Source organism: Lontra canadensis, unplaced genomic scaffold (assembly GCF_010015895.1).
Source record: "Lontra canadensis isolate GAN:19392208 unplaced genomic scaffold, GSC_riverotter_1.0 scaffold103, whole genome shotgun sequence".
Lineage (NCBI taxonomy): Eukaryota > Metazoa > Chordata > Mammalia > Carnivora > Mustelidae > Lontra > Lontra canadensis.
The window spans coordinates 4,623,393-4,649,945 of record NW_022631097.1 but is presented as its reverse complement, the minus strand read 5'-3'; the positions used below and the strand labels follow the sequence as shown (position 1 = coordinate 4,649,945).

Genomic DNA, 26,553 nt, shown 5'->3' with positions numbered 1-26,553 from the left:
GGTGTGCAGATGTAGTGAAGCTGTCACTGTAAGCCCCCGATCCCTGCAAAAGGGAAAAAAACCCAAGTGACCTTACAATGGCCCCAGCTCTGTTCGTGGAGGAACTTCCAAATTATAGCCAAGCAGTGGGGCCTGCAAGTGGAGCACCGTAGTCTCCCTGGGCAGAGCCATTAGAACTGGGCGGCCATGGAGGCCAAGGACCTGCAGTCCAGAGAGGGGAGCGCTGCATGGACCACAAGGAAAGAACCCTCTGAAAAGAGCCAGGGACCCATCACTGCGGCTTGCACAGGGCCATGTGTTATTCATGTTCCCACCAGCCAAAGTAGAAAAAACTTGATAATTTGTGGAATAACAGGTAGAATCCTCAGAAAGGTACTGCCTCATGAGTAGAACAAAATTAGGCCTAGACTTATCATGGCTCTGGTCCCTTTTAAAAAGAGGGCCTCTCTCAAGTATGGTTTCTTAACAGTGGCGCTGGTTTTGTTTTTTGTTTTTAGGTTATAGGTTTATAGAACAATTGTGTGCAAAGTACAGAGAGTTCCTATAAATCCCCTTTATCCTCTCACAGTTTTCCCTGTTATTGACATCTTTTATTAGTGTGGTACATTTGTTACAATTGATAAGATCATATTATTAACTCAAGTCCTTAGTTCACATTAGGGCTTCCTCTGTGTTGCACTGCCTATGAGTTCTGACAAATGTATAATGGGAGGGATCCACTATGACAGTGTCGTACAGCGTCATTTCACTGCTGTGACAGTCCCCGTGCTCCATGTCCTCATCCCTGCTGCCTCCTCCCGCTCCCCCATCCCTGGCAACCGCTGATCCTTTTACTGTCTCCATAATTTTCCCTTTCCCATAATGTCTTGTAGTAGGAGTCATAGTGTGTAGCCTTTTCAGATTGGCTTCTTTCACTTAGCAAAATGCATTTAGGGTTTCTCTATGTCTTTTCATGTTTTGGTAGCTCATTTCTTTTTAGTGCTGTTAATTTTGTTGTGTAGAATTTAAAAAATGTATTTTTTTTTAATTCATTCACTTGTTCATTGTTTATTTATCCATTCCCCAACTGAGGGACCTCTTGGTTGCATCCAGGTTTTGACAATTATGAATAAAGCTGTTGGGAATATTTATGTGCAGGTTTTTGTATGGACATGTTTTCAACACATTTGAGTATATACCAAGGAGTGTGATTGCTGGATCGTATGATAGAAATATGTTTAGTTTTAGAAGAAACTGCCAAGGTATCTTTTAAAGTGGCTTGTATCATTTTGCATTCCCACCAGCAATGAATGTCAGTTTCTGTCACTCTACATCCTTGCCAGCATTTGGTGTTGTCAGTGTTTTGGATTTTGGCAATTCTGATAGGTGTGTTGTGGCATCTCATTGTTGTTTTAATTTGCATTTCCCTGATGACATGTAATGTGTAGCACATCTTTTCATATTCTTATTTGCCATCTGTATGACTTCTTCAGTGTGGGGTTTAGCAGACCTTTTGTTTACTTTTTTATCAGGTTGTTTCTTGTCTTGCTGTGGAGTTTCAAGAGTGTTTTGTATGTTTCAGATACCAGTTTTTATCAGATATGTGTTTTACAAAGTTTTGCTTCTAGTCTGCAGCTTGTCTTTTCATCCTCTTAACAGCGTCTTTTGTAGAGCAGAAGTTTTTAATTTTAATGGAGTCCAATTTATCAATTCCTTCTTTCATGGATTGTGCTTTTGATGTTATCTCTAAAAAGACATTGTCAAACTCAAGGTCACTTAGGTTTTCTCCTGTATTATCGTCCAGGTGTTTTATAGTTTTGTGTTTTACATTTAGGTCTACGATGCATTTTGAGTCAATTTTTCTGAAAGGCATAAGGTCTGTGTCTAGATTTACTTTTTGCATGTAGGTGTCCTGTTGTTCTAGCACCATTTGTTGAAAAGACTATCCTTTCTCCTTTTTAGTATCTTTGTTCCTTTGTCAGAGATTAGGTGACTGTATTTGTTTGGGTCTACTTCTGTTCCATTTTTCTATTTGTATATTCTTTTGTTAATTCCACACTATTTGGATTACTTGAGCTTTTTTTTTTTTTCTTCAATATTGTGTTTATTCTTTTGGGTCTTTGCCTCTCATATAAACTTTAGGATCAGTTTGTCGAAATCCACAAAATAATTTGCTGGGGTTTTGACTGAGATTGCAATCAATCTATAGATCACACTGGGAAAAGTTGACAGCTTAGCAATAGTTTTCCTATCCACGGTCTTGGAATATCTCTTTACTTATTTAGATCTTTGCTTTCTTTCATCAGAGTTTTGTAGTGTTCCTCATATAGATCTTGTTAATTTTTACAGTTTTATTTTTTATGCAAGTATAATTAACATACAGTATTCTATTAGTTTCAGGTGTACAATATAATGATTCAACAGTTCTCAGTGCTCATCGTGATAAGTGCATTCTCAATCCTCTTTATCTGTTACACCCATCTTCCAGTTTTTTTTCTCTATATTTAAAAGTCTTTTTTTTCAACAATAACCAAACTGTGCAAAGAGCCCAAATGTCTATCAACTGATGAATAAAGAATGTATATAGACACAATGGAATATTACTCCTCCATCAAAAGAATGAAATCTTGCCATTTTCAGTGATGTAGATGGAACTAAAGGGTATTGTGCTACGTGAAATAAGTTAGACTGAGAAAGACTAATACCATGTGATCTCACTCATATGTGGAGTTCAAGAAACAAAACAGATGAACATGTGGGAGGGGGGAAAAGAGAGGGAAACAAATCACTAGAGACTCTTACAGATAGAGAACAAACTGAAGGTTGATGGAGGGAGGTGAGTGCGGGATGGCCTAGATGGGGCTTGAGTGGGTATTAAGGAGGGCACTTGTTATGATGAATACTGAGTATTGTATGTAAGTGATGAATCATTGAGTTCTACTCCTGAAACCAGTATTTCACTGTGTGTTGACTAAAATTTAAATGAAAAAACAATAAAAAAATAAGTCATTTTTGGTCTGCCTCTTTTTTGTTTGTATGTTTTGTTTTTTAAATCTGACATATGAGTGAAATCATGTGGTATTTGTCTTCTTCTGACTTTTCACTTAGCATTGTATATATAACCTCTAGGCCCATGCATGTTGTTGCATATGGCAAGATTTTATTTTTTTTTTATGGCTGAGTAGTGTTCCATTACACACACACACACACACACACACACACACACCCCTATATATATCTATATATATACATATACCTACATACATATATATATTTATCTGTGGATGGATGGATACTTCTATTGCTTCCATATCCTGGCTATGGTAAATAGTGATGCAATAAACATGGAGCATATATATTTTTGAATTAGTGTTTTCATTTTCATTTTCTTTGGGTAAATACCCTGTAATGGCATTACTGGATCATAATGGTAATTCTATTTTTAATTTTTTGAAGAACCTCCATACTGTTTTCCACAGTGGCTGCACCAGTTTACATTTCCACCACTAGTACACAAGGGTTCCTTTTTCTCCACATCCTCATCAACGCTTGTTATTTCTTGTGTTTTTTATTTTCGTCATTCTCATTGGTGTAAGGTGATGTCTCATTGTCGTTTTGATTTGCATTTCCCTGATAATGAGTGATGTTGAGTATCTTTTCATGTATCTCTTGGTCATCTATATGTCTTCCTTGGAAAATGTCTATTGAGGTCCTCTGCTCATTTTTTAATTGGATTATTTGGGGAGTTTTCTTGGTGTTGTATAAATTCTTTATATATTTTGGATATTAATCCCAATAATATATAATGCATTATGTATATATTTTGGGATTACCTTGATCCCAAAACCAGGCAAAGACCCCATTAAGAAGGAGAATTATAAACCAATATCCCTGATGAATATGGAGGGTAAAATTCTCAACAACATCCTAGCTATTAATAGGATTCAACAGTACATTAAAAGGATCATCTATCATGACCAGGTGGGATGCTCTAATTAAAAAAAATATGTTTTTTTTCTCATTACTTTGGATTTAATTTGTTCTTCTTTTTCTAGTTTCCTATGGTATAAGCTTAAATTACTGACTTTAGATCTGTCTTCTTTTCTAGTATATGTATTAATTGCTTTGACTGTTCTTATAAGCATTGCTTTCATTGGATCCCACAGATTTGTATAAGTTGTATTTTCATTTTCATTTTATCCAAAATATTTTAAAGTTTTGCTTGAGCCTTCTTTTACCCTGTGTTAGTGAGAAGTGTGTTGTTTAATCTCTAAATACTTTGGTCTTTTCCAACTATCTTTCTGTTATTGATTTCTAGATTAATCCAGTTGTGGTCTGAGAGCATTCATTGTATGATGTCTGTTCTTTTAAATTGTTAAGATATATTTTATTTCCCACAATGTGGCCTCTCTTGGGTAATATTCCTTGTGATCTTCAGAATAATGTGTATGCCACTGTTGTTGGATAAACATTGCCTGGATGTCTATTATATTCAGTTAATTGTTGGTGCTCTTCAGTTCAACATGTCCTCACTGATTTTCTGCCTCTTGGATCTGCATTTCTGACAGGTGGATAGTGAAGTCTCCAGCTATAATACTGGATTCGTCTGTTTCTCCTTGTAGTTCTGTCAGTTTTTACCTCACGTATTTTGATGTCCAGTTAAAATGCATTAAGGGTTTTATGGACAGTGAGGATTGTTATGTCTTTTTGGAGAATTGACCCTTTTATCATTGTGTAATGCCCATCTTCATCCTTGATTACTTTGTTTTCTCTGATGGCTGCTCTGATTGGAATTAATGTAGCTATTCCAATTTTCTGTTGCTTAGTGTTGGCATGGAATTCCTTCTCCCTCCCTTTACTTTTAATCTACCTGTTTTTACAATTGAAGTCAGTTTCTTACAGACGACAAAGAATTGGGTCTTGTTTTTCTCAACTTCGCTGACTATTTTAATTGTAATATCCAGACCATCGATGTTTAAAGTGATTAGTTATATAGTTGGGTTAATATATAGCATATCACCATGTATGAATAACACAGATTTCTGTTCTTTGCCCTTACACTTTCTCCCTTTTCTTTAATTGTCTTCCACTCTTCTTTTTCTGCCTTATGGTTTTATTTGAGTGCTTTATATGACTTCAGTTTTTATCCTCCCTTTTTTCCAGTTTTTAAGCATTTGTCCTGACGTTTACACTCTAAGTCCATCTCAGATAATACTGCACTGCTTCATGGTTTGTGCAAGTAGCCAGTACTTCTGTTTAGTTCCTCTTAACATTGCTCTCCTGGATTTCACTTATCTATAACTATAATCTCCTCATACATTGTCACTATTATTATTCTGATGAAGCTGTTATGCATTAGGTCATTTAAAAATAAGAAATAAAAAGATTTGCTTTTTTATCTTCCATTTATTCCTTCTCCAGCACTCTTGTTTTCTTCACATAGATCCAAGGTTCTGACTTCCATCATTTTCCTTCTTGAAGAACTGTTTTTAGCATTTCTTGCAAGTCTACCAGTGAGAAATTCCCTCAATTTTTGTTTGTTCAAGAAAGTCCTTATTTCTCCACCATTGAAGGGTAATTTTGTTAGAAACAGAATTCTAGGTTTGTGGGTTTTTCATTTCAATTCTTTAACTATTTTCTACCATACTCTTTTCTGTTGCATAGTTTCTGAAGAGAATGTAGATGTAATTCTTATTCTTGTTCCTGTACAGGTGAGATGCTTTTTTTCCCTCTCCATCTTCTTTGGAGATTTTTTTCCTTGTCTATGATTTTCTGCAGTTGAAATATGGTATTCCCAAGTGTGTTTTCCACCCTGCTTGGTGTTTGTCCTTCATTTGGAAAGTTCTCAGCCATTATTACTTCATATATTTCTTCTGTTCCTTTCTCTCTCTATTCTCATTCTGTAATTCCCATTACATATACATTTCATCTTTTGTAATTATCCCACAGTTCTTTGGGTCTTCTCTTCTTTTTCATTCTTCTTTCTCTTTGCATCATACTCTTGAAAGTTTTTACTGACATTTCTTCAAGCTCACGGATAGTTTCCTTGGTCATGTCCAGTCTACTGATAAGCATTTCCTTTGATTCTTTTTTAGTTCCCCTCTCTCTGTTACATTACCCATGAATCTTGTGTTTTATTTTTGTTTGTCTGTTTGTCTTTTTGTTTAGAACCCTTGGCATATCAATCATAGTTGCTTCTGAGCTCTCAGTCTGGTTATTCTACCATTTCTAACATACATGAATCTGGTTCTAGTGATTGTGCTGTTTCTTCAGACTGTGCTTTTGATCCTTTATTGTGACTTGAAATTGTTTGATTTAAGTTGGACATGAAGTACTCACCAGCCGGGAGTTAGTTAGTCTGTGTTTCCTTTGGCAGTAGCTGTGGTGTCGGAGGCTGAAGTTTTTATCCTTTCCCGACCCCTCCCGACCCCTTCCTACCTACCTACCTACCTACCTACTTATGTCTCTGATGTTGTATTTGGGTTTCTCTGGGAACTTGTACTTAAATAAGATCTGACATGTGCAGTTTTTCAGTTGTATTCACCTGTTATTTTATAGGATCCCCATTGCTGTGATGGTGAAGGGGGGTGGGAAGGATTCATTCTAAAGTTCTGTCATTAGGTCTCACTCAGTCTGTTATAGAGCTGGTGCCCCTCAGCTCTGACTTTTGTAAGTGCTTTTCAGTTCGCCTTCCCTGCTTTGATGAGACGGGGGATTGGGTTGGGTATTTCTTTCTTCTAAGTAAGTTAGGCTCTGGTAAGACAGTTTCTTTTGAGGGCAACCTTGTTAAGAATAGCAGAATGCTCTGGTGTATTTCAAAATGGCTGTTTTTTTCCTTCTCCCTGTTGGAAGCATTGAGAGAATCTTTCTCCATCTTTACTGTGAGAACCTGGTAGGGCTCCTGGAGGTAAAATTAAAATGTGGGGGACTCCCCCCCCTTAAACTGGGCCTCCCTGGAGTTTTTAACTCTCAGATTTGTTCACACTTAGCCTCTAATTTGTCAACTGTAGTTTAAATTTTCCTACCTGAGTGCTAGTCCACACTGGAGAGTTCTGTAAGTTGTGATTCTCTGTATTTGCCTGCTTGTCTTTACATATTTGGGGGTGGCAGTTTGCTCTGTGACCTCAGCTCTCTGCTGGGTACAAGAGGAGGCATTGACTTTTTAGTTTCTTGAGGATTTTACTTCTTAGGATGGAATAATGCCTTCCAGGTTCCCTATATGCTGAAACAGATACCAGAAGCCTCCATTTTTTCCTGTTTTTACAACGTATTTTCTCCCCCTTTTCCATGATGTCCCTTTCTTTCGTGCCCTAACAGCTCTGACTTTTCCTCTCTGTCTTCCTTTTTATCTCTTCATCTGGAAGATCGCTGCTGGCCCTCTTTTCACACTGTACCACCCTTTTCTAGTAACCCCTCTCCTTCTACAGCTCTAATTAACACCTGAGCAATGAAAACTCAGTCTTAACTGAGTGTCTGACATCTTATGGGCACTTCACAGTCCGTGTCTTCAGAACTGAATTTATTTTCCGTGACTCTTCTTTCTCCCACAACTACACCCCACCCTCCTTTCTTCTCCCACAAACATACCTGTTGGGTTGGTGGCTCCAGGAATGCAGGAGGAACAATAGAAATGACCGCTGTGCCGCCATCTTCCAGCCCCCTTCCCCCTCTTCCTCAACCCTTGACTATCCCACCAAAAGGATGTATGGCCAGGTCATGCCTCCATAGGTAACCCGATATCTATGCAGGAAACAGAAGTATCAGGACCCTCCACCCCATACCCTCCGATCACCAAATACCCTACCATATATGGATGTGAGCCCATGCCCTGCCTTGGCCTGATAAAGACCCCCGCCGACTCCCTCCCAGTGCGACTTCCCCGACTCCGCTTTCCAGAGTCACGGAACCTCGCTTGAGGGTGCCCACCTCCTCCCGGCGTGACTTTCCTGGCTCCCCTTCTCCTGAGCCCTGAAACTTCACTGGAGATGCCTTTAATAAATCTTGCCTTGTGCCTATCTCATCTGGTGTCGTGTTTATCTCACCTATAAAACCTTACAATACCCATCCTCCCTTCTTTTTACCTGCTTAGCGCTCTGATTAAATGACTCTGCCACCCCAACCATTTGGCTCAAGCCAGAAACCTGTGTATTGTTCTAGACCATTCTTCCTTACACAGTCCTGCAACATTTCATCTCAAAGAGAAACAACTTCATACCTGCCTCCTCATCCTTGATCCCACTGCCTTTGCTTATGTTCAGACCCTAGTTTACTGTCTGTTCTCCCTGTCTCTCCTGCATTCCTCCCTCCACACTGTCAGCCTTGCAGTGTTCCAGAAAGCATCAGATTGCTTCTCTGTTGCCTACAAAAGCAGTCTTCCATGTCTCCCGCTCTGTGAACAATCCACTGAGATTGTGGATATACTGCATTAGAAATTTTGCTCAGATTTATTTTTATTTCAACTTGTAAAAATGTATCCTTTTTTTTTGCTTTTAAAATGTAGTAGAATATAATTTATAAATATATATATAAATATATATATAATATACATATATATTAAGTTTAATAGTTAAAAATTCTTTTAATGATTTGGCTGCATAATGAAGAAGTTGATAGACCACATGCCTACAATGTGAAATCCCAATCCCTCAGGTTTATGTGTGAGGCCCTCTGTTCTCTGGACCCTGCCCACATGTGTCTAGACTCCCCTCCCTCTCTTTTCCCGCTGATCCCCTCCATCATGAACTGGCTCATATTTAGCCACTGGTTTAGGAGTTTCCAGGCTGTTTCATGACTTCACACTGTTGCTTCTCCCTGGAATACCCTTATTACTACTTCTCCCTGCCCTTAATCCTTATCCCCACCCCACCCAGCAGACTCCTGTTTCTGAATTCCTTTCTGACCCCTTCCTGTTTCTACCCTCTCTTCCATAAGGGAAGTCATCATACCCATACCTCTTGCTGTCCTGCTCTCTGTGTCCTTCCCTCAGTCCTCTGGCTGTGTCTCTAGTGCCAGCTCTGCTGCTACTCCAGGAGGAGACCAGAATTGTCTGTCCACCTCTCTGCCTCCTTCACGGTGAACTCCTCAGAGAGACACGCCCCTCGTTCCTTACCTCCAGGAAGCAGTAGGCTTCTTCAGAGCCTGCACGAGTATATGGATCCCTGAGCGAAGACACTGAACTGCTGACAAGTATCTTTCACTAGTGAGATTCTGTTTTTATGAAAAGTTGATCAGGAATTAAGTTGTAAACTTGTGGATTTCGGTAGTCAAAATTTCTTTTGTGGTGTAATTTATCATGCTCACTAAATCCAGTCATCCATGTAGTAATAAGCATATGTTTGTCTATGTTTTGCATCAAAGTTTATATGTATTTTGTTTTTATTTTAATTAATTAATGTTTCTTGAAGTATAGTTGGCACACAATATTATGGTAGTTTGCGGCATCCATCATAGTGATATGACAAGTTTATGTGTAATGCTGTGCTCGTCGCAAGTGTGGCTACCTTCTGGCACCCTAAGTATATATTTTGTTAATTCCAGAGAGTAGAAATAGAATAAGCACCTACAATTACTCTAGAGCCATTCTTTCTACTGTGGTCATAAAGTTTGGCCTGACCTAGTGACTCAGAAGTGACCGTTCACATCACATATTCTGGATGTGGTTTTGGCTTATGTTGGAAGAGGGCATAAAAAGCCATTTTTGAATGAAGAATAATTAACCGTGCCAGTACGTTATGCTTTATTTAAGGTATTTAACTGTAAAACAGATGAGTTAAGATCGGATTGTCAATGTTTCAGAGACTTTTTCCATTAACAAATATTTTACTAGAGGTAAGATTTAAATTCACTTAGTATGCTTCAGGACTTGAGTTTGTTTACTATTTATGTGATATAAGACATTTTTTTTAAGAAAACAACATACTTCATATTTCATTATTGCTCAAATATCTCATTATTGGTCAGATTCTGTCTGTAGGTATGGATAAAGGAATGTGTGTGATGTGGGTAATTGAGATAGACGGGTTGTTTAAGTCAGCACAAATAAATAACTTGCGAAGGATGAAGTTTAGGGAATGGTGTGTCTACCTTAATTACTCATTACTGATACTACTCTTATACTAAGAATTACTACTTACCACTCTTACTGCTCAGAATAATTAGATTGCCTTTCTTCTGAAAATCCCTCAAAAGATAGAGATGTACCTTTTTGTTTTCAATCCTTTGTTTTACCTACCATGATCCTAAATTTTAAATGAATAAATTGAAATAAACAAAAATGCTATTGAACCTCTCTTCTTTCTTTAGGTATAATATTGAGCCCAGTTTATATTGCCCATTTTTCTCCCTTGGAGCATGCATGGAAGGCCTAAATATTTTGTTTACCAAACTGTTAGGAATTACGTTGTATGCAGAGCAGCCTGCGAAAGGAGAGGTGTGGTGTGAAGATGTTCGCAAACTGGTAAGCATTCAGTGAGTGTAGAGTTGCACTCCTTTATCTCTAGGGTTTGGTAATCAAGTTAATAGCAGTTTTATCCTTAAGGCAGCTTTGCCATGATGGGAGCGTGGCTCACCTTACTTCTGTTTCCTGGAGAGTCCAAGTCATTGCTTCTGACTTAAAAAAAACTCATTTTTCTCTAAAATCAACTGATAGAAACATATACTAACAGAGTGAATTCTCTGAAAAAAATTTTTTTTAGGGACTTGACAGAAAGTTGAATCTTTGTATGTTGACAAATTCTGGTTAAAGAGAAATTTGTCATTACTTTTCATATTCCTGCAGTGCTCAGTGTCCCTTTTGGTTAATTCCAGAATTTATTACATCTGTCACTTTTCTTTTCTTTTTTTTTTTTAACCACCTTCCCATCTTGTAGGAGCTTATATTTTATAATATATTGATTTATATCCCGTGTTGTGTGACCTCAAGCCTGGCGTCCACCCCTTCTCCTATTAGGACCCACTTTATTTGAGATATCAATATGTTCATTTTTTCTTGATAAGATTATGAGGATTTATGGACTTACCATCACAAAGGCTCTGTGTTGCTGTGACTCTGTTTTCCCTTCTGCCTATATGCATACCACACTATTTCAAGGGAAGGAAGATCTCTGATGGTCTCCTGGCTGTGTTCTGTGAGAGTGGAATAGGCATGGTGATAGAATTGAAGGGTAGAGTGGGAGCACGCTTTATCTTATCACCGCACTGATTACCTGATAATCTGTGCCTTGTGTACTTCACAAAGTGGTGGAGACTGATGGAGTGCAGAGATAAACTGGTGAGAGTGAAAGGACAGAAGGCAAGTGATGAAAAGCTTTCCCCATTAGAGTATGAGCCCACCAGGCTTCCCCCACTAGAGTTCGAGCCCGCCAGGCTTCTGCCGCTGTGGGGTGTGGGCCCCATGTGTGTGGGGCAGCACTCTGCCAGTTTGGTTAACTGCTTTGCCAGTTGGGTTCACTGCTTTGCCAGTTTGGTTCACGGCTGGTATCTGAATGCCTTGATAAATTCCAAACACCTACCTGGTGCTTAAGAGATACTTGTTGAACTAACGAATATATGCCTGCACGAAGTTGTAGTGCATAAAGCTGAGGTTCTCTGTGGCAGAATCCTCAAGTTGTGACAAGACAAAGGAGGCAAGCTGGAGGCCAGCTGTTGAGCTCTCCGTGAGCCGTGTGTCTTGTATAGGCCCAGTTTGAGGGAAGAGCACAAATAACATTACTGTTCTTCAGCTGAAGCCAGAAGCAACCTTCTGTTAAATCTGAATTCAGGGGTTAGCGTTTGGGGGCATATATCTACATTTAGATCTAAATTAAGTCAAGCCAGCCTTGTTTCCAGGTGTGTGTGGGAGGTCTGTGAACAGTCTGAAGAGCTGGGTTTGGTCTGCGTGTTGTGAGGCACTGGCAATCGGGACAAAGGTCTCAAACAAGAAGGGTCGCCTCTCCTGGACAGAATCCCTAAATCAAATTCTTCTGAGAGATGAGGGGACAATAGATAATTTATTTTTAGATCATGTGGGATGTAGAAAGTAATGAAATGTCTGTAGTTATGGCTATGGATATTTTATATTTAGATTCTTGTCAGGGATGTGTTTCCACTTTGAGAGTTTCTGATGGCTTCATTCATCACTCAATGCAATTTTTTTCTAGGCTGTGGTTCATGAATCTGAAGGATTGTTGGGGTACATTTACTGTGATTTCTTCCAGAGAGCAGACAAACCACATCAGGTGATGCTTTATGTGACTTTATGTTTCCATAAAAGTTACTTTATGTGGCTCAGTGTTTCCAGGACTCAGTTTCAATTTCCCCATCCAAACAATGAGAGAGCTGCCTCAATGGGTTATTGTGAAGAATAAGTGATACAATGATGTGAATCTCAGCCTGTTAGAGAAAATTACTCCAATTTTCCCCCTTTGTGATAGAGTTCATTGCTTCTGAGCGATAAAGACAATAGATATGAGATGTGGAAGGGATACAGTAAACATTAGCATCCCTCCCCTGAGTAGCTCAGCGTCTGTCCCCTTCCTACTTGCTTGTGTACAGTTATGAGTTAGAGCATGTGGATCTAAGCTGGTATAACATCACCTCAGTACATATTTATGGAGTGAATGAATGAATGAGTCAACACAAGCGCAAGGTGGTACTGGTGTTTTAAAAAAACTTAAAAATTCTAGCAAAATAAAAAATATTAGGAAAAAATGTCTATAACAAAATAAATAGAAGAATGGAATTAAGGTAAATTTGAACTGAGATGTCTTGGTGTAACTTTATATTCATTGAAACTGTTTCTTATTCTTCAGATCACCTAATATGCTCTTCTCTGGTTATGGTTTCTGATTCTTCCAGGATTGTCATTTTACAATCCGTGGAGGCAGATTAAAGGAAGATGGAGACTATCAGCTCCCAGTTGTAGTTCTTATGCTGAATCTTCCCCATTCCTCAAGGAATTCACCAACTTTATTAACTCCTGGAATGATGGAAAATCTCTTCCATGAAATGGGACATGCCATGCATTCTATGCTGGGTCGTACTCGTTACCAACATGTCACTGGTGAGTCAAAAGAGGGGACTTCTGTTTAACAACCATCTTCTAAAAACTTGTGTTTTATTTTAAACTGGAGCAAAAGGCACTTTATTTAGAAAAATCTGATCATTTAACATTGTCAGGTGGTTATTTTTTGTAGGTTGCCTCACCTTGTCCTTCTAGTTGTTATTCAACCAGATCATTTGACATCTTTCTGCTTCCTTGCTAACGGTTCTGGCTGAGGACTGTCTCACTTGTCTTCTGAGTTTGTACTTTCACATTTTATCTTATTTCGTATGGATTCGAAGTTTTTGGCTATATGTGTTGGAATAAATATGTGTCTCCTTAGTACCTAGCATAGAGTTAGTGAGTAAGTGAAAGGATATTGCCTCTTTTTCTCCAAAATCAGTTAGAATACATATGAAAGCATGTTGAAAAAATATTTTCCTAAGCTTTCCCCCTGTATAAGATGACAGTTTTTCATGCTGGTGTGTGGCCATAGTTGATGATATTATATGCAGACTTTCTTCTTTGTTGTCTCATCTTTGAATCTTAAGCTCACTATCCTATATGGTCAGCTCTAGATCACCTGCTAAATTGCTTTCATTTAGTTATTTGTTAACTAACTTTGTTTACGTAATATTTTGGGGGAGAAGAAGATACTTAAAAAGACTATAGATGAGCTGGACAGAATCATAAAATGTCACCAAAAAGTTCTTACAGGATTTGTCGCTTTAAGTTATTTTAAGTTTCAAATACAGCTTTTTTTGCATTGGCTTTGCTATAAGAAGCAAACAATGGTTTTTAAAAAGGTACTTTTAAAACAAATGAAGGGTATGGATGAAGAAGAAGTGGTATCTCTTTATACTATGGAACAGTACTGAGCCATAAAGAATGAAATCTTGCCATTTGCAACAACATAGATGGAGCTAGAGGGTAATATGCTAAGTGAAATAAGTCAGACAGAGAAAGACAAAAGGCAGATGATTTCACTTAATTGTGGAATCTAAAAAACAAATGAACAAACAGACAAAAAGAAACCTAACAGATTTTTAAATACAGAGAACAAACTGGTGGTTGCCAGAGGGGAGGGCATGGGAGGATGGGCGACATAGGAGAAGGGGATTAAAAGGTGTTAACTTCCAGTTATAAAATAAATAAGTCAAGGAGATGAAAAGTATAGCATAGGGAATAGAACAAACAAACAAACAAAAGTGAAGGATAAAAGCATTTGGTGGGAGAATTTGGTAAATTAATACAAATGGTATATTAATTGTAAGAATGTTTTAATTTGTGTCTCATGTATAACCCAGAATAGCCAAGGATGGATTTGTTTGTAGAGGGTTTGAGCCATTGCTTTACAAGGTGTTTTATCCAGCTGTGCAAATATTTTGTTTTACTTTTGATATATAGGAAAATATATGGGATTATAATAAACTTTTCTGCAAATATGTGCAATAATTTTATAGAAGTAAAATATTGATTTAATGAATTTAATCTTATCATAGTTCATCAGAAGTGCAAATAAAAGTTTTAAAAGAGTACATAAAAAGTAAGATAAATATTGTTGATTTGATTCATGCCAACTCTTTTTCTTTCCCCCCCGATTTTAGGGACCAGGTGCCCTACTGACTTTGCTGAGGTTCCGTCTATTCTGATGGAGTACTTTGCAAATGACTATCGAGTGGTTACCCAGTTTGCCAGACATTATCAGACCGGGCAGGTAGGGGAGCTCTACAGTGGTGCCGTCCTCTGCGCGATGGCGGTCAGCTTTCCTGGACTGCTGCGTAACATGCAGCTCCTCAGAACTGTCACCCTCTCTCAGCGCCAGAATCCTCCCACCCTATTTTATTTTTTTGCCAACCAGTATGATCACTGTGTTGAGAGATAGCTGTTCTTTATTTTATGCTATGTCCTCACCCTGTTAGTTCTCACAACCATCCCCTGAGGAAAGTGCTCTGTTCCTGTTTTCCAGAAGCGGAAACAAGCGGACTCTGTAGAACAGGCTTTCAAACCAGCCTCGCTTCAGAAAAGCAGTGGTCTTCCCTCTTTCATTTATGCTTCTGAGTATTTGTTCTCTTGGTTTAAATTTTTCCAGTGTTTTGTAAAGCTGAATGGCCTGGCCATATTTTCCCATCATGGCTTGCACAAGAGGTCTGAAAATTCCTTGGCTTCAGGGTTTCAATTTCAATATTGGATTTAAAATGGAAGTTTAAAGAGTTTAAAATTTTATAAAGCAGGAAGACAATGAGAGATTGCTTGTAACGAGTTGACCATAACCATGACTATCAGTGTAGTGCAGTGTACTGTCCACATGTACTTTATGAAAGATCTTCTTTCCCTTCTGAGAGAACTCCGATTATATAATATCACATAGGTTAGTGTTTCCCCCCTTAGACTCTATCTCCTTGAGCGCAGGTGTGAAATTATAGTCATCTTTGGATCCTCAGCACTTAGAATCCTGCAGTACCTAAGAAGTACTAAAAAGAAATTATAAATGAAGGAATGAATGGAATCAGAAGAAGTGCCAAACCCACCTTTATGTACGACCCTTTTTCTAATGTGATTTGGTCATTTCTGATTTTGGGGCCTTGATTTCATCTAACTGTTCTTGTCAACTGTAGAATAACAGAGGAGTTTCTGGCTAACTAATCTGACTGGGTCTTCATCATAATCTATCTCCATTATTAAGGTGACAGAATTGAGAAACTGGTGATCCACTGGCCATGTGTCCATTAACCCACAGAGATAACGGGGCCAATAATGGAAACATGAGCCATCAAATAATAGCACAGGCTGCCCATGGGTTCACATTTTGGGGGGACCTGACTAAGTCCCTCCTTTGGTGCTTGCTCCCCTGTCCCCCTGCGCCTGTTGTAGGGGAGGAGAGCACACTGCACGTTGGGTCAGAGCTACACACACAACGCACAGGACCATAAAGGAGAGCCGTGAACTTTGCCGGGGGTGCCGAGAGAGGGTATGTGCGGGAAGTGCTGGAGGAGCCAGGTCTGGAAAAAATATGTAAAGGGGGCAGTTTGCCAGTTGGCTCTCAGCAGCCCCTTTCCATCTCATTAAAATATATTTATTGAGAACACGGAGGACATACATAGTTCCTTCGGTCAGGAAGTAGTTACTGAGTTTTTATTATGTACCAGGCACTGTTCTCAGCATCTGAGAAATAGCCAGGAGTAAGTGAGACAGTGTTCTAACACTCAAGGTCTTTAAATCTCAGGGGAACTAAGAGCTGAAGACAAGGTTATTCCAGTCCAAAGGAAAAGGCTGTGAAGTCATGGAAAAATCTCAGACCATGGCAAGATGCTGGTAGTGGTAAGAGCAGAAGGAGGAGAAAGGGGAGACAAAAAAAGACACTGGAATGTTCTGGTTTCTAGGGTTTGCTCCCAGTCTCTTCAGTCCTCTTGCGCCTACACACTTTTTAATCCTAGCTCATGTACTAGACCACTTTTTTGTGACTTGACTAGTTTTTCTTGGCAGTGTTTACACTGAGCTTTGCTATGACACTTCCTCTTGGGAGTTGTGTCTGGTCCTCTTGGCTCTCCGACAACTCTGCCCCAACCCATTTTCTCATTAGCCTTTGGCAGACAGCTTCCTTGGGTTCCATCTTTGAACTCCTGTCCTCGCTCAGCTCTGAGCAGGGCTTAAGTGAGGGCTTGCAAATATGTAGTGAAGTGATGGTGAGGGCCAGAATGAAGGCAATGGCCGTGGGGGGCCTGGAGAAACAGAGTTCAGGAGCTATTGGAGACTTCATTGGAAGGATTTGAGGCTAGTTGAATAAGAGAGGTGAGAGAGGGGAATCAAAGATGGAGGCTCCATGAAGAGCGAATTCTGGAAGAGGTCCAAGTTTGAGGAGGGAAGACGCAGTTCTTATTTGGCTGTATCCCTGGGGCTGTTAGTAATACAACTCTGAAATCCAGAATCAAATAGAACCTGCAGTGTGTGGCGGCAGTTGGCATGGAGTTGGCAGTTAAAGTGTGGCCCGTGAGAGAATAGCAGGAGGCATCTGGAGAACCCGCATCACAAGAAAGGGGCTGTCTGAGGAGCTTGGATTTCTAAGGGGATCTAACACTGAGGAGAACACACAGAGGTCAGAGTTACTACAGGAGTGCACCCTGAGCCTCTCAGAGTCATACTTAAATCAAAAAGTGAAATCTTGGCCTGAAATTCGCCACAGCTATTAAAGTCAGTTTTAAAAATGTTATCTATTTACAGAACAATCAGAGGAGCAAAGAAAGGCAAGAGCCACTGCTTGCAGGATAGTGTAATGTCCCAAAAAAGGACAGTTGTTATTTTATTATGGCATTCTTCCATAAGAAGAGCCATTGTTGAACACGAGAGTTTTAAGAAAACAATATTAAGTCCAAAAATACACTTCACACTAAAGGAAACAGGAAAGAAACAGTAAGCTGCTTTGAATTAATTCAAGTTTCAGGCTCACAAGGCATGTCCAGTGGGCTAAAGGGCCTTACAGACACAGTCTCTAAAGAATTTAAAATAATTTTGTGATTCCTATGGAGAACAGAAAGTGCCAGGAGGCAAGGAACGTGTGAATGCCTTGAGTTTCACAAAGGGCTTGCCTCTTCTTGTCACTAATTAAGATACCAAGTGGCTAGGTGACTTCATTTTAAGGGCAGTTCTAGCCTTAAGGACAAGGAGTTAATTCCCTAAAATCCAAGGCTTTGTAAATAAATGACATTAAAGCTCGTAAGAAGAATAACAGGGTTACATCTTCATGCTTCATTTCCTATTCCACTACATATATTAGGAAAGAATTTTTGTTTTACCGTCATCTGGTGTATTCCAGAGAACTGTCTGAGTAAGGATAATGTATCAGTGACTTATTAACACCTACAAGTATTTTATCTGAACTGGAGCATGGCATAGCCAATGAATTCCTTGTGGTCGAGGAATGAGAAGTATGCTTATCAGATTTGCAGAGGCCGTACAGCTGTCAGAGATAACAAATGCCAGAGGTGCTCATTCCAGATTCAAAACTGTCTTGACAAGCGACAACATCAAAGTTGAAGCAGAGTTTCTTGTCAATTAATCTTAAAATTAATAACACGAGTGGAGGAGGAGTACAGACTTGGTAGCAGCTCATGTGAAAAATTCCCAGGTTTTTGGACACGGTAGACTGAACCCGAATCTATAGTCTGATGGGGTTTCCCCACTGATCTCCTTCTGGCTCAGGCTACGTTAGGGACCTGTGCCCTCTGAGGAACTGAAGGTTACTGTCGCTTTTCTCTTCTCAGTGCTCCTTCCTTCCCACCTTGCGCCTAAACCCTTTCCAGTTGCTCCCAGTAAGTGGAAAATTATCTGCCGGTGGCCCCACACTTCTGGAAGCATGGTTCTTATTCTCCCTTAAACACTCTAAGGTGCAACTTATTTTTAGCTGTACTAAAAATAATGTAAAAGTTACCATCTGAACCATGTTCTAGTGTGCCAGTCAGTGGTACGAGGTACATTCTTAATTTTTGCTCCTGTCCCCACCATTCATCTCTAGAACTCTCTTCATCTTCCAAAACTGAAGTTCTGTCCCTGTTAAACAACTCCCCAGATCTTCTCCTCTGGCTTCTGGCAACCACCTGTCTACCTTCTGTCTCTATGAACTTGACTACTCCAGGTACCTCATATCAGTGGAATCCTGCAGTATTTGTAACTTAGCATAATGTTTTTAAGGCTCATCATGTTGTAGACTCTGTCAGAGTTTCCTTCTTTTTAAAGGCTGAATAACATTCCATTGTATGTATAGATCATACTGTGTGTGTCTCTTCATGCATTGATGGATACTTGGGTTGCTTCTGCCTTTTGACTATTGTAAATAATGCTTCTAGGAACATGGTTTTACAAATGCCTGCTTGAGTCTCTGTTTTCAGTTCTTTTGCATATATACCAAGAACTGAGATTGCTGGCTCTTGTAGAAATTCTATTTCAAATATTTTGTAGAGCCACTACGGAGTTCTCCCCAGTGGCTATATATTTTACATTCCTACTTTGTGCACTGTTGAGCACAAGGTTCCCATTTTCCACATCCTCGTCAACACTTGTCATTTTCTGATATTTTGATAGTAGCCATCCTAATAGGTGTGAGGTGGTGTCTCATTGTGGTTTTGATTTTCATTTGCCTAATGACTAGTGATGTTGAAGATCTTTTTATGAACTTCTTGACCATTTGGATATCTTCAAAGAAGTGTCAGTTCAAGTCTTTCACTCATACTAAAATTCAGTTGTCTACTTTTTTGGTTGGGGTTTGTAGGAGTTCTTTATGTATTCTTAATGTTACTCCCTGATCAGATATATGATTTGAAAGTATTTTCTCCCATTCTATGGGTTGCCTTTTCAGTCTGTTGATTGTGTCCTTCAATGTACAGTTTTTAATTTTGATATAGTCCAGTTAATCTGCTTTTTCTTTTGTTGGCTATGCTTTTGGTGTCATATCCATGAAATCATTGCCAGGTGTGATGTTATGAAGCTTTTCCCGTATGCTTTTTTCTAAGAGTTTTATAGTTTTAGAGTCTTATGTTTAGGTCTTTGATTCATTTTGAGTTAATCTTAGTAGATGATGCAACTTTTTCCCCTCTTATTTTAGTAATTTTGAAACATCTCTTGTTAGTTATCTATTTATTTAATGGCCCCCCTCCCCATCTATTATAAAATCACAGGTACATTTTTTTTCTTTTTGAACAATCATTTCGTTCCTGGATTCAAGGAAATAAGATAGTCTTAGCCACTACCCCAAAGTTAAAAATGCTAAGCATTTCCATAATGTAGTCTAAAAGCCTGATGCTTGACTCTCATCCCTATTTATCCATATGAGGAAACTAGGCTGTCTCTGATTTTCAGATTATTTGGAGTACCCAGAGTTTTTCTCATTGTTATTATACAGGCAGGGATGCAGATCAAATACCAATATCACACCACCCTATTTCCCTTCAGCAGTATCTGTCTCTGTCCCTTTTTGTCCATAGTTTCCAACCAATAATCTCTAAACCCCCTTACTCCCCACCATCCCCCCACACACTTGCATTGTTCCCATTTTTTCCTATAATACCCCCTCTGCATATTATATGGAGCAGGCGGCAAACTCAGTGTATTTCAATTGTACTTGAGTATTTTTGTTCATTGTGGGATTCCATGTTCGGTAGTAACATTTTTGAGCTAGAAAACATTCTGAGGAGTGGCCTGCTGCACTGGTATAAAATTAGAAACCATCTCATATTAGGAATGGTGTAAGACTAGAAAAAAGAAACTGCAGCATGTTGTATAATATCTGAAGGATGCCATGTCAGAGTAGAAAATGTAAATGTTCTATGTCATTCCAGAAAAAAACCAATGGTACTGGTAAAATAGTGGATGGGGATTATAATGGAGCTGGTTTCCGTTCAGTAGATTCTTCTCATGAGTGATTAGAAAGGAAAAGCCTCTGAAAGTAATAAACTTTTAATTTAATACTTAATGTTGCAAAATAACATTTGTAGAATGAGCAGCTGTGAAACCGCCATCCAACTTAAAAAGTAAAACATTACCATATGCTCCTGTCTGGAAGGACAGCCCTGAATTCTCACTAATTTTTGCTTTAAAATATTTTTTTGCCACATGAGTTATTTATTCTTAAGCAGTATGGTGTTTAGTTTTGTTTTTGAGCTGTGCAAAAGTGGTATTACACTGTTTGTAATCTGCGATTTGCTTTCTCCAGTTAAATGCCTGAAGTTCCTCAGGAGTGCCCTGTAGCTCCAGTGTATTTACTTTCAATTCAGTATAACATCTCATCATTTCTGAGGTCATTCTTCTGTCGCTGGGCACATGGCTTCTTTCAGGTTCTTGCTAGTTCACACAATTCTGCTGTGAGCAATTTTATACCTTGTATTTTCATGTGGAAGCCTACAGTTGCTGGGTTTATAGGGGATGTCTGTTTTTAAGTTTATGTGATAATGCCAAATTGCTTTTCAAAATACTTGTACTTATTTGCCCTCCTCCCAACAATGGTTGCCATCACACCACAGCCTCATCCACATCTGATATTGTCAGAGTCTCAGTTCTGCCAATTTTGTAGTTAAGAAATGCAATGCTCTTGTGGTCTTCATTGGCAACAGTGTTCCATGGCTACTTTGAAAGTTGAACAGCTTTTCATGGTTTGTTTGTTTGTTTGTTTTGCTTTTCATGTTTTTATTGTTTGTTTTTGTTTGCCGTCATACATTTTTCTATGTGATGGTTTACGTTTGTCTTATTGATTTCTCCCCCTTCTTGATATGATAGAACAATAACCCTGTGTTTCTCAGTTTATGGCTTGTCTTTTCACTTTCTTTAGGGTATCTTTTGATGGACTTAATTCCTTCATTTTAATATTGTTGAATTGAACAATCTTTTCTTTATAGTTAGTACTTTTTAGATCTTATTTGAGACATATTTGTTTCCTTGAAAGCCATAAAGATATTCTTCTGTTTTCTTCTGAAAATTTTAGTGCTTTTTCTTTATTTTTAGGTCTTTATAATCAAATTATAAATCTGTCTGTATTTAGTATAAGATGGACTCCAATTTCCTTTCTTCTCTGTGGATAGCTATCGTCCCAGCACCATTTGTTCTTGCTCCAAAGATCCATCATGAAGCATGTACTCACTATATGCAATGATCTGTTTATGGGATTTTTCTTTTATTTCATTGTTTATATTGTCTGCCCTGATACCATGCTGTTTTATTTTTTTTAAAGATTTTATTTATTAGACAGAGAGAAACACAGTGAGGGAAGGAACACAAGCAGGGGGAGTGGGAAAGGGAGAAGCAGGCTTCCTGCTGAGCAGGGAGCCTGATGCGGGGTTTGATCCCAGGACCCCGGGATCATGACCTGAGCCAAAGGCTGCTGCTTAACAACTGAGCCACCCAGGCGCCCCCCATGCTGTTTTATTATGGCAGCTTCACCAAAGCTTTCCCCATTTGCTCTTCAGAAATTTCTTGTCTATTCTTGGGTTTTTGTGTTTATTCATATACATTTAGAACTAACTTACCTATATAAAAAAATGAGAAGAGTTGGTTCGATTATTAAATCTATGGATCAATTTGGAGAGAACTGGTATCTCTCCATATTGATCTTCCAGTGCATGACTCTGATGTTTCTCCATTTGTTAGGTGCTTTAAGTCTTTTAGTAAAATTAAAATTTTTTTTTCCTAAGGCGCAACTTTTGCTGCACTTAATCTTAGATGCCCTAACTTTTGATACTATTATAAATAGTATATTTTTAAAATTATATTTCTAATTGTTGCTAGTGTTTAAAGGAACTATTTATCCTTTTTTCATATATAGATTTCATTTCCAGACACTTTGCTAAACTTTCTTTTTATTTTGCGTAACTTTTCAGTAGAACTTGTAACCTTTTTTAACCTGTTACTTCTGCAAACAGAACAATTTTATTTTTCCTTTTCAACTCCTTTATCTTTTTATTTCTCTTTCTTGCCTTGTTTCACTTACCAGAATCTTCAGGACAGTGTTGAATTGAAGCTTTTATATGGGCATTATTGTCTTTATCCTGGTTTCTAAAGGAAATGTTTTCACTGTTTTACCACAAAGATATTTGCTGTAGATTTGGTGGAAATCTCAGGAAAAGGAAATTCCCTCCTATTTCTGGTTCCTTTTTTTTTTTTTTTTAAATCACTAGTGGGTATTGCATTTTATCAGATTGTATGTGTGTGTGTGTGTGCGTGTGTGCGCGCGCATCTTCTCAGGTAATTGGGCTGTTCTTTTAATTTAATGTAGTGAACACTGATGTTAATGTTAAGCCATTTTTGCACTGCAGGATTAAGTAGGCTTAGTCCTGAATTATTATTATTTTTAACACAGTGCTAGCTTCAGTTTGCTAATGTTTTTATACAGAGGACTTTTGCATCTGTATTTATGAGAGAGTGACTTGTGAATTTTCTTTGTCCTCTTGTTCTTTGCTTTGTTAGTATTAAGAATATGCCATTTCGTAAAATGAGTTTCCTAATGTTCCTTTTTTCCCCTTTCTGTTCCTTAGAAGTGCTTTTATACAATTGTAATAATCTGTTTCTTGAAACTTTGTCAGAATTCATCTATAAAATCATTCAGGGTCTATTATTTTCTCTGTGGGAAGATTTTTTAAACGACTGATTTCTTAGTTCCAGGAGTCTTTGGGCCTTCTTTTCTAAGCTTTACTAAGTTGTAATTTTCTAGAAATTTACCCAATTAATCCAAGTTTTCAAGGTTATTGGCATAAGCCAATTTACAGCATTCTTTTATCCTTCAAATCCTGCTAAATGTGTAGTTATATCCTTTTCATTCCTAATATCATCCTCTCATTTTTTCTCTCTTAATCTAGGCCAAGGTTTGTCTTTTTAGTATTTTCAAAGAACTTAGGCACATTTTATTTATCCTCTATATTGTTCATTTTAGTTCACTTAGTTTCTGTTTCTGTTTTTATTATTATTCTCTCCTTCCTCCTATGTTTGTATCCCTCAATTAAGCTAGCTGGACACTAAACTAATTCAGTTTCAGTATTACCTAATATATCTGTTTGAAGTTTAATGCTATAATTTTAAATTGTACCGATGCGTGCTTTAGCTGCATGCCATGCTTTTCATAGAAAATATTTCTAATGTTGCTAATTTCCATTGTAATTTTCCCTTTGACCACCGAGTTGTTAGAAATACAGCTTAAAAGTTTTAAACTGTGCAGAGGACTTATTTATGTTTTTCTTATTAATAGCTAAGTAGTCTACCCAGTATTGGTTCTTTGTAGGTTGTTGGTATTTTATGGCTTCATGAGCCGCCAGTTTTTTGGGAATGTTGTTTTTGTGCTTCATTTCAGTACATTGTGTATTTTCTAATCGTTGGGTCTGGGGTTGCATACGAATCTGTTGTTAAGTCAATCTTGTAATTGTGTTCAGATTTTTAAATTTTTTTGAACTAGCAAAAAGCTGTGAGAGGTGGAAATCTTCCAGGATGATGGATAGATAATTTTTCACCTTAGTTTTACCTAATTTTTTTTTAAATTAGGACTTTATTTAGTTTTTGGTTCCCAGCAACACTGAGGAGATGGTGCAAAAATTTCCCATATACCCCCTGCCCCCACACAGGTGCAGCCTCCCCCATTACCAACATCCCCCAGCAGGGTGGTGCGTTTGTTACAGTTGATGACCCTGCACCAACATATCCTCATCACCCCAAGTCCATAGTTTACATTAGGGTTCACCCTTGGCATCATACGTCCTGTGAGTCTAGACAAATATATAATGGCAGGTATCCATCATGATGGCCTCATACCCAGTATTTTCACTGCCTTACACATTTTTCTCTCTTTTTTAACTCCATGTATTTTGAGTAAATTTTTTTTAGAGGCATAAACAGAGTTCTTCTCTTAATCTTTATAATGGTTCATCTTAAAGTCTATTTTTTCTGATAATTTTGCAACCTAGTTGTGTCCTATGAAGGACAGCTGGCTGGCTCACTCAGCAGAGCATGTGACTCTTGGTCTTGGGGTTGTGAGTTCAAGCTCCATGTTGGGGATAGAGATGACTTAAAGATAAGGTCTTTACAAGAAAGAAAAATATGGGGGGGGGGCACCTGGATGGCTGGCTGTTGAACATCTGGCTTTGGCTTAAGTCATGATCTCAGGGTCCTGGGATCGAGCCCTGCGTTGGTCTCTCCACTCTGAGGGGAGTCTCTTTGTCCTTCCACCCCTCGGCTTGCTTGTGTTTTCTCTCTCTCTCTCTCAAATGAATACCTAAAATCTTTTTAAAAAAGAAAAATATAGTCATTTGATTTTTGAGAGAACCTACAGTTTTTGTACAATTTTGTCCATTAGCCACCACTAAAATGCTTGTTGCTCTAGTTATCTTTCTCACAAAATATTTATCAAACAACAAATAATAGGAATGAATATTTATTATTTTATATGTTTTTCTGATTTAATCCTATCTAGCAATGAAGTAGGTACATGGTTATCTACGGTTTATAGAAACTGACTTATGTTAAGCAATTTGCCCATAGGTCACAAAGTAGTAACATGGGGGTTGGTCTTTTAGTTTCTATTTGTGATTTATTAATAGATCTATTAGTTTCACATCACAGCTTCCATAAAGTTCTGTCAGTTGCTCAAATCAATATTACAACATGTGGGGGTTTTCTCTTTCTAGATTTTACTCTGGTAGGAAATGGTTTATAGTTTACAATATGTCTCAAAAAAATCACAAACCTATTTCCACTGTGTTATTTTTAGAACAGTAGAATTCTAGTGCTTTCATTTTAGAACTGTTCTGTGCTGCGTCATTATCAGATTTAGTTTGTTCCCCTGGTTTGTGAAAGTCAGCCCAAGGCTAAAATTGTTTAACATTTATTTCCAAGGAGACAGATAGGCTTGTAATAAATCTTCTCCTGTCACTCTCTCTCAGGAGATATGAACAAGGATTGAAGGTAAAAATTATAGAGCGACTGGAACTAGATTAGTTTTGGCAGGTTTAAGTTGTTTTGAAACTTTTCTTATTTTCAGCTTTAATGCTTCTCAATTATGTCTAGACAAGAACATTGAACTGGGAGGTGGAGATGGGTCTGACCTTGGCTCCCCCACCACACACAGTTGACCTCCGATCTATCACTGAACTTGCCTGAGACTTTTCTGCTCTTTCATATAAAATAAAGATGCAAATTTAGAAGTTGAAAATTAATGCCTCCATACTTACCTCAAAAACTGTAGTTTTTATATGTATGTAATGTATGCAAACTGTGAGCACGGTCTTACTGGAGTTTTTTTTTTTTATCACACCTTAACTGAGTTAAACATAAAAACATGTTTCACTGGAAATACTTCTGTCTGTTTCTCTGAACCATCAGTGAGTCTGTGATAACATGTAAGCATTTCTAAAGGTTCTTTTTTCTCATTTCGTCTTAGTTTGTCAGAAAACACCACTATAAGTCATAGAAGTTAAAAGCAATCTTATTTTCTGTGGATTTAGATCTGACATTTGTTTCTCTTTGGGACGAGGCAGCTTTTCCATTATATTGATTATGTGCCATCTGGATTATGGGATAATAGCAAAACAGACTAGTTGATACATGCTGAATCCAGTTGTTTTCCCATTATAGACACGCGCAGAGATTTAGTGCTTGGGGTGGTATGGGATCAAGCTGCCGACTTGTAGCCTGGATGGCTTTGATGCTCGGCTTTCTGCCTCTGAAGGCTTTTCTTGTTCTGGATGACCATGTCTCAACAAGTTTATGTCATTAGATCCATCGTGTTCCCAAAGGATATCAGCGGTGGGGGTTCTTTGCTTTGGAAAGAGTTGAATTTATTACCAGAGAATGTCTTAGCTTTTAATATTTATGCAGCTTTTACCATAATAAATTTTCTAAATGGCCATAAGTAAGATATTTTATCACAGTGACTTGGTTCTGGAAGAATTTGATGCCAAAACTTTTAACAAGACATGATTTAAATTAAACTGGTGTGATTGTGAAGTGATAGAAAATGTCTGGCAAATGCATGAGGTTACATGCTTACAAGTTGAGCTCATGGGGAAACATTCAGAGAATTCAAGTAATGC

General features: G+C 38.2%; 1 protein-coding gene across 1 annotated transcript in view; it reads left to right on the top strand.

The window, feature by feature from the left end:
* Positions 1–26,553, top strand: part of MIPEP (mitochondrial intermediate peptidase) — a 167,165-nt gene that overhangs the window by 51,408 nt on the left and 89,204 nt on the right. The window contains exons 11-14 of the mRNA XM_032838178.1: positions 10,282–10,435; positions 12,117–12,194; positions 12,814–13,018; positions 14,605–14,714. Of these exons, the coding sequence (XP_032694069.1) occupies positions 10,282–10,435; positions 12,117–12,194; positions 12,814–13,018; positions 14,605–14,714 (547 nt within the window). The remainder of the gene's footprint in view (positions 1–10,281; positions 10,436–12,116; positions 12,195–12,813; positions 13,019–14,604; positions 14,715–26,553) is intronic.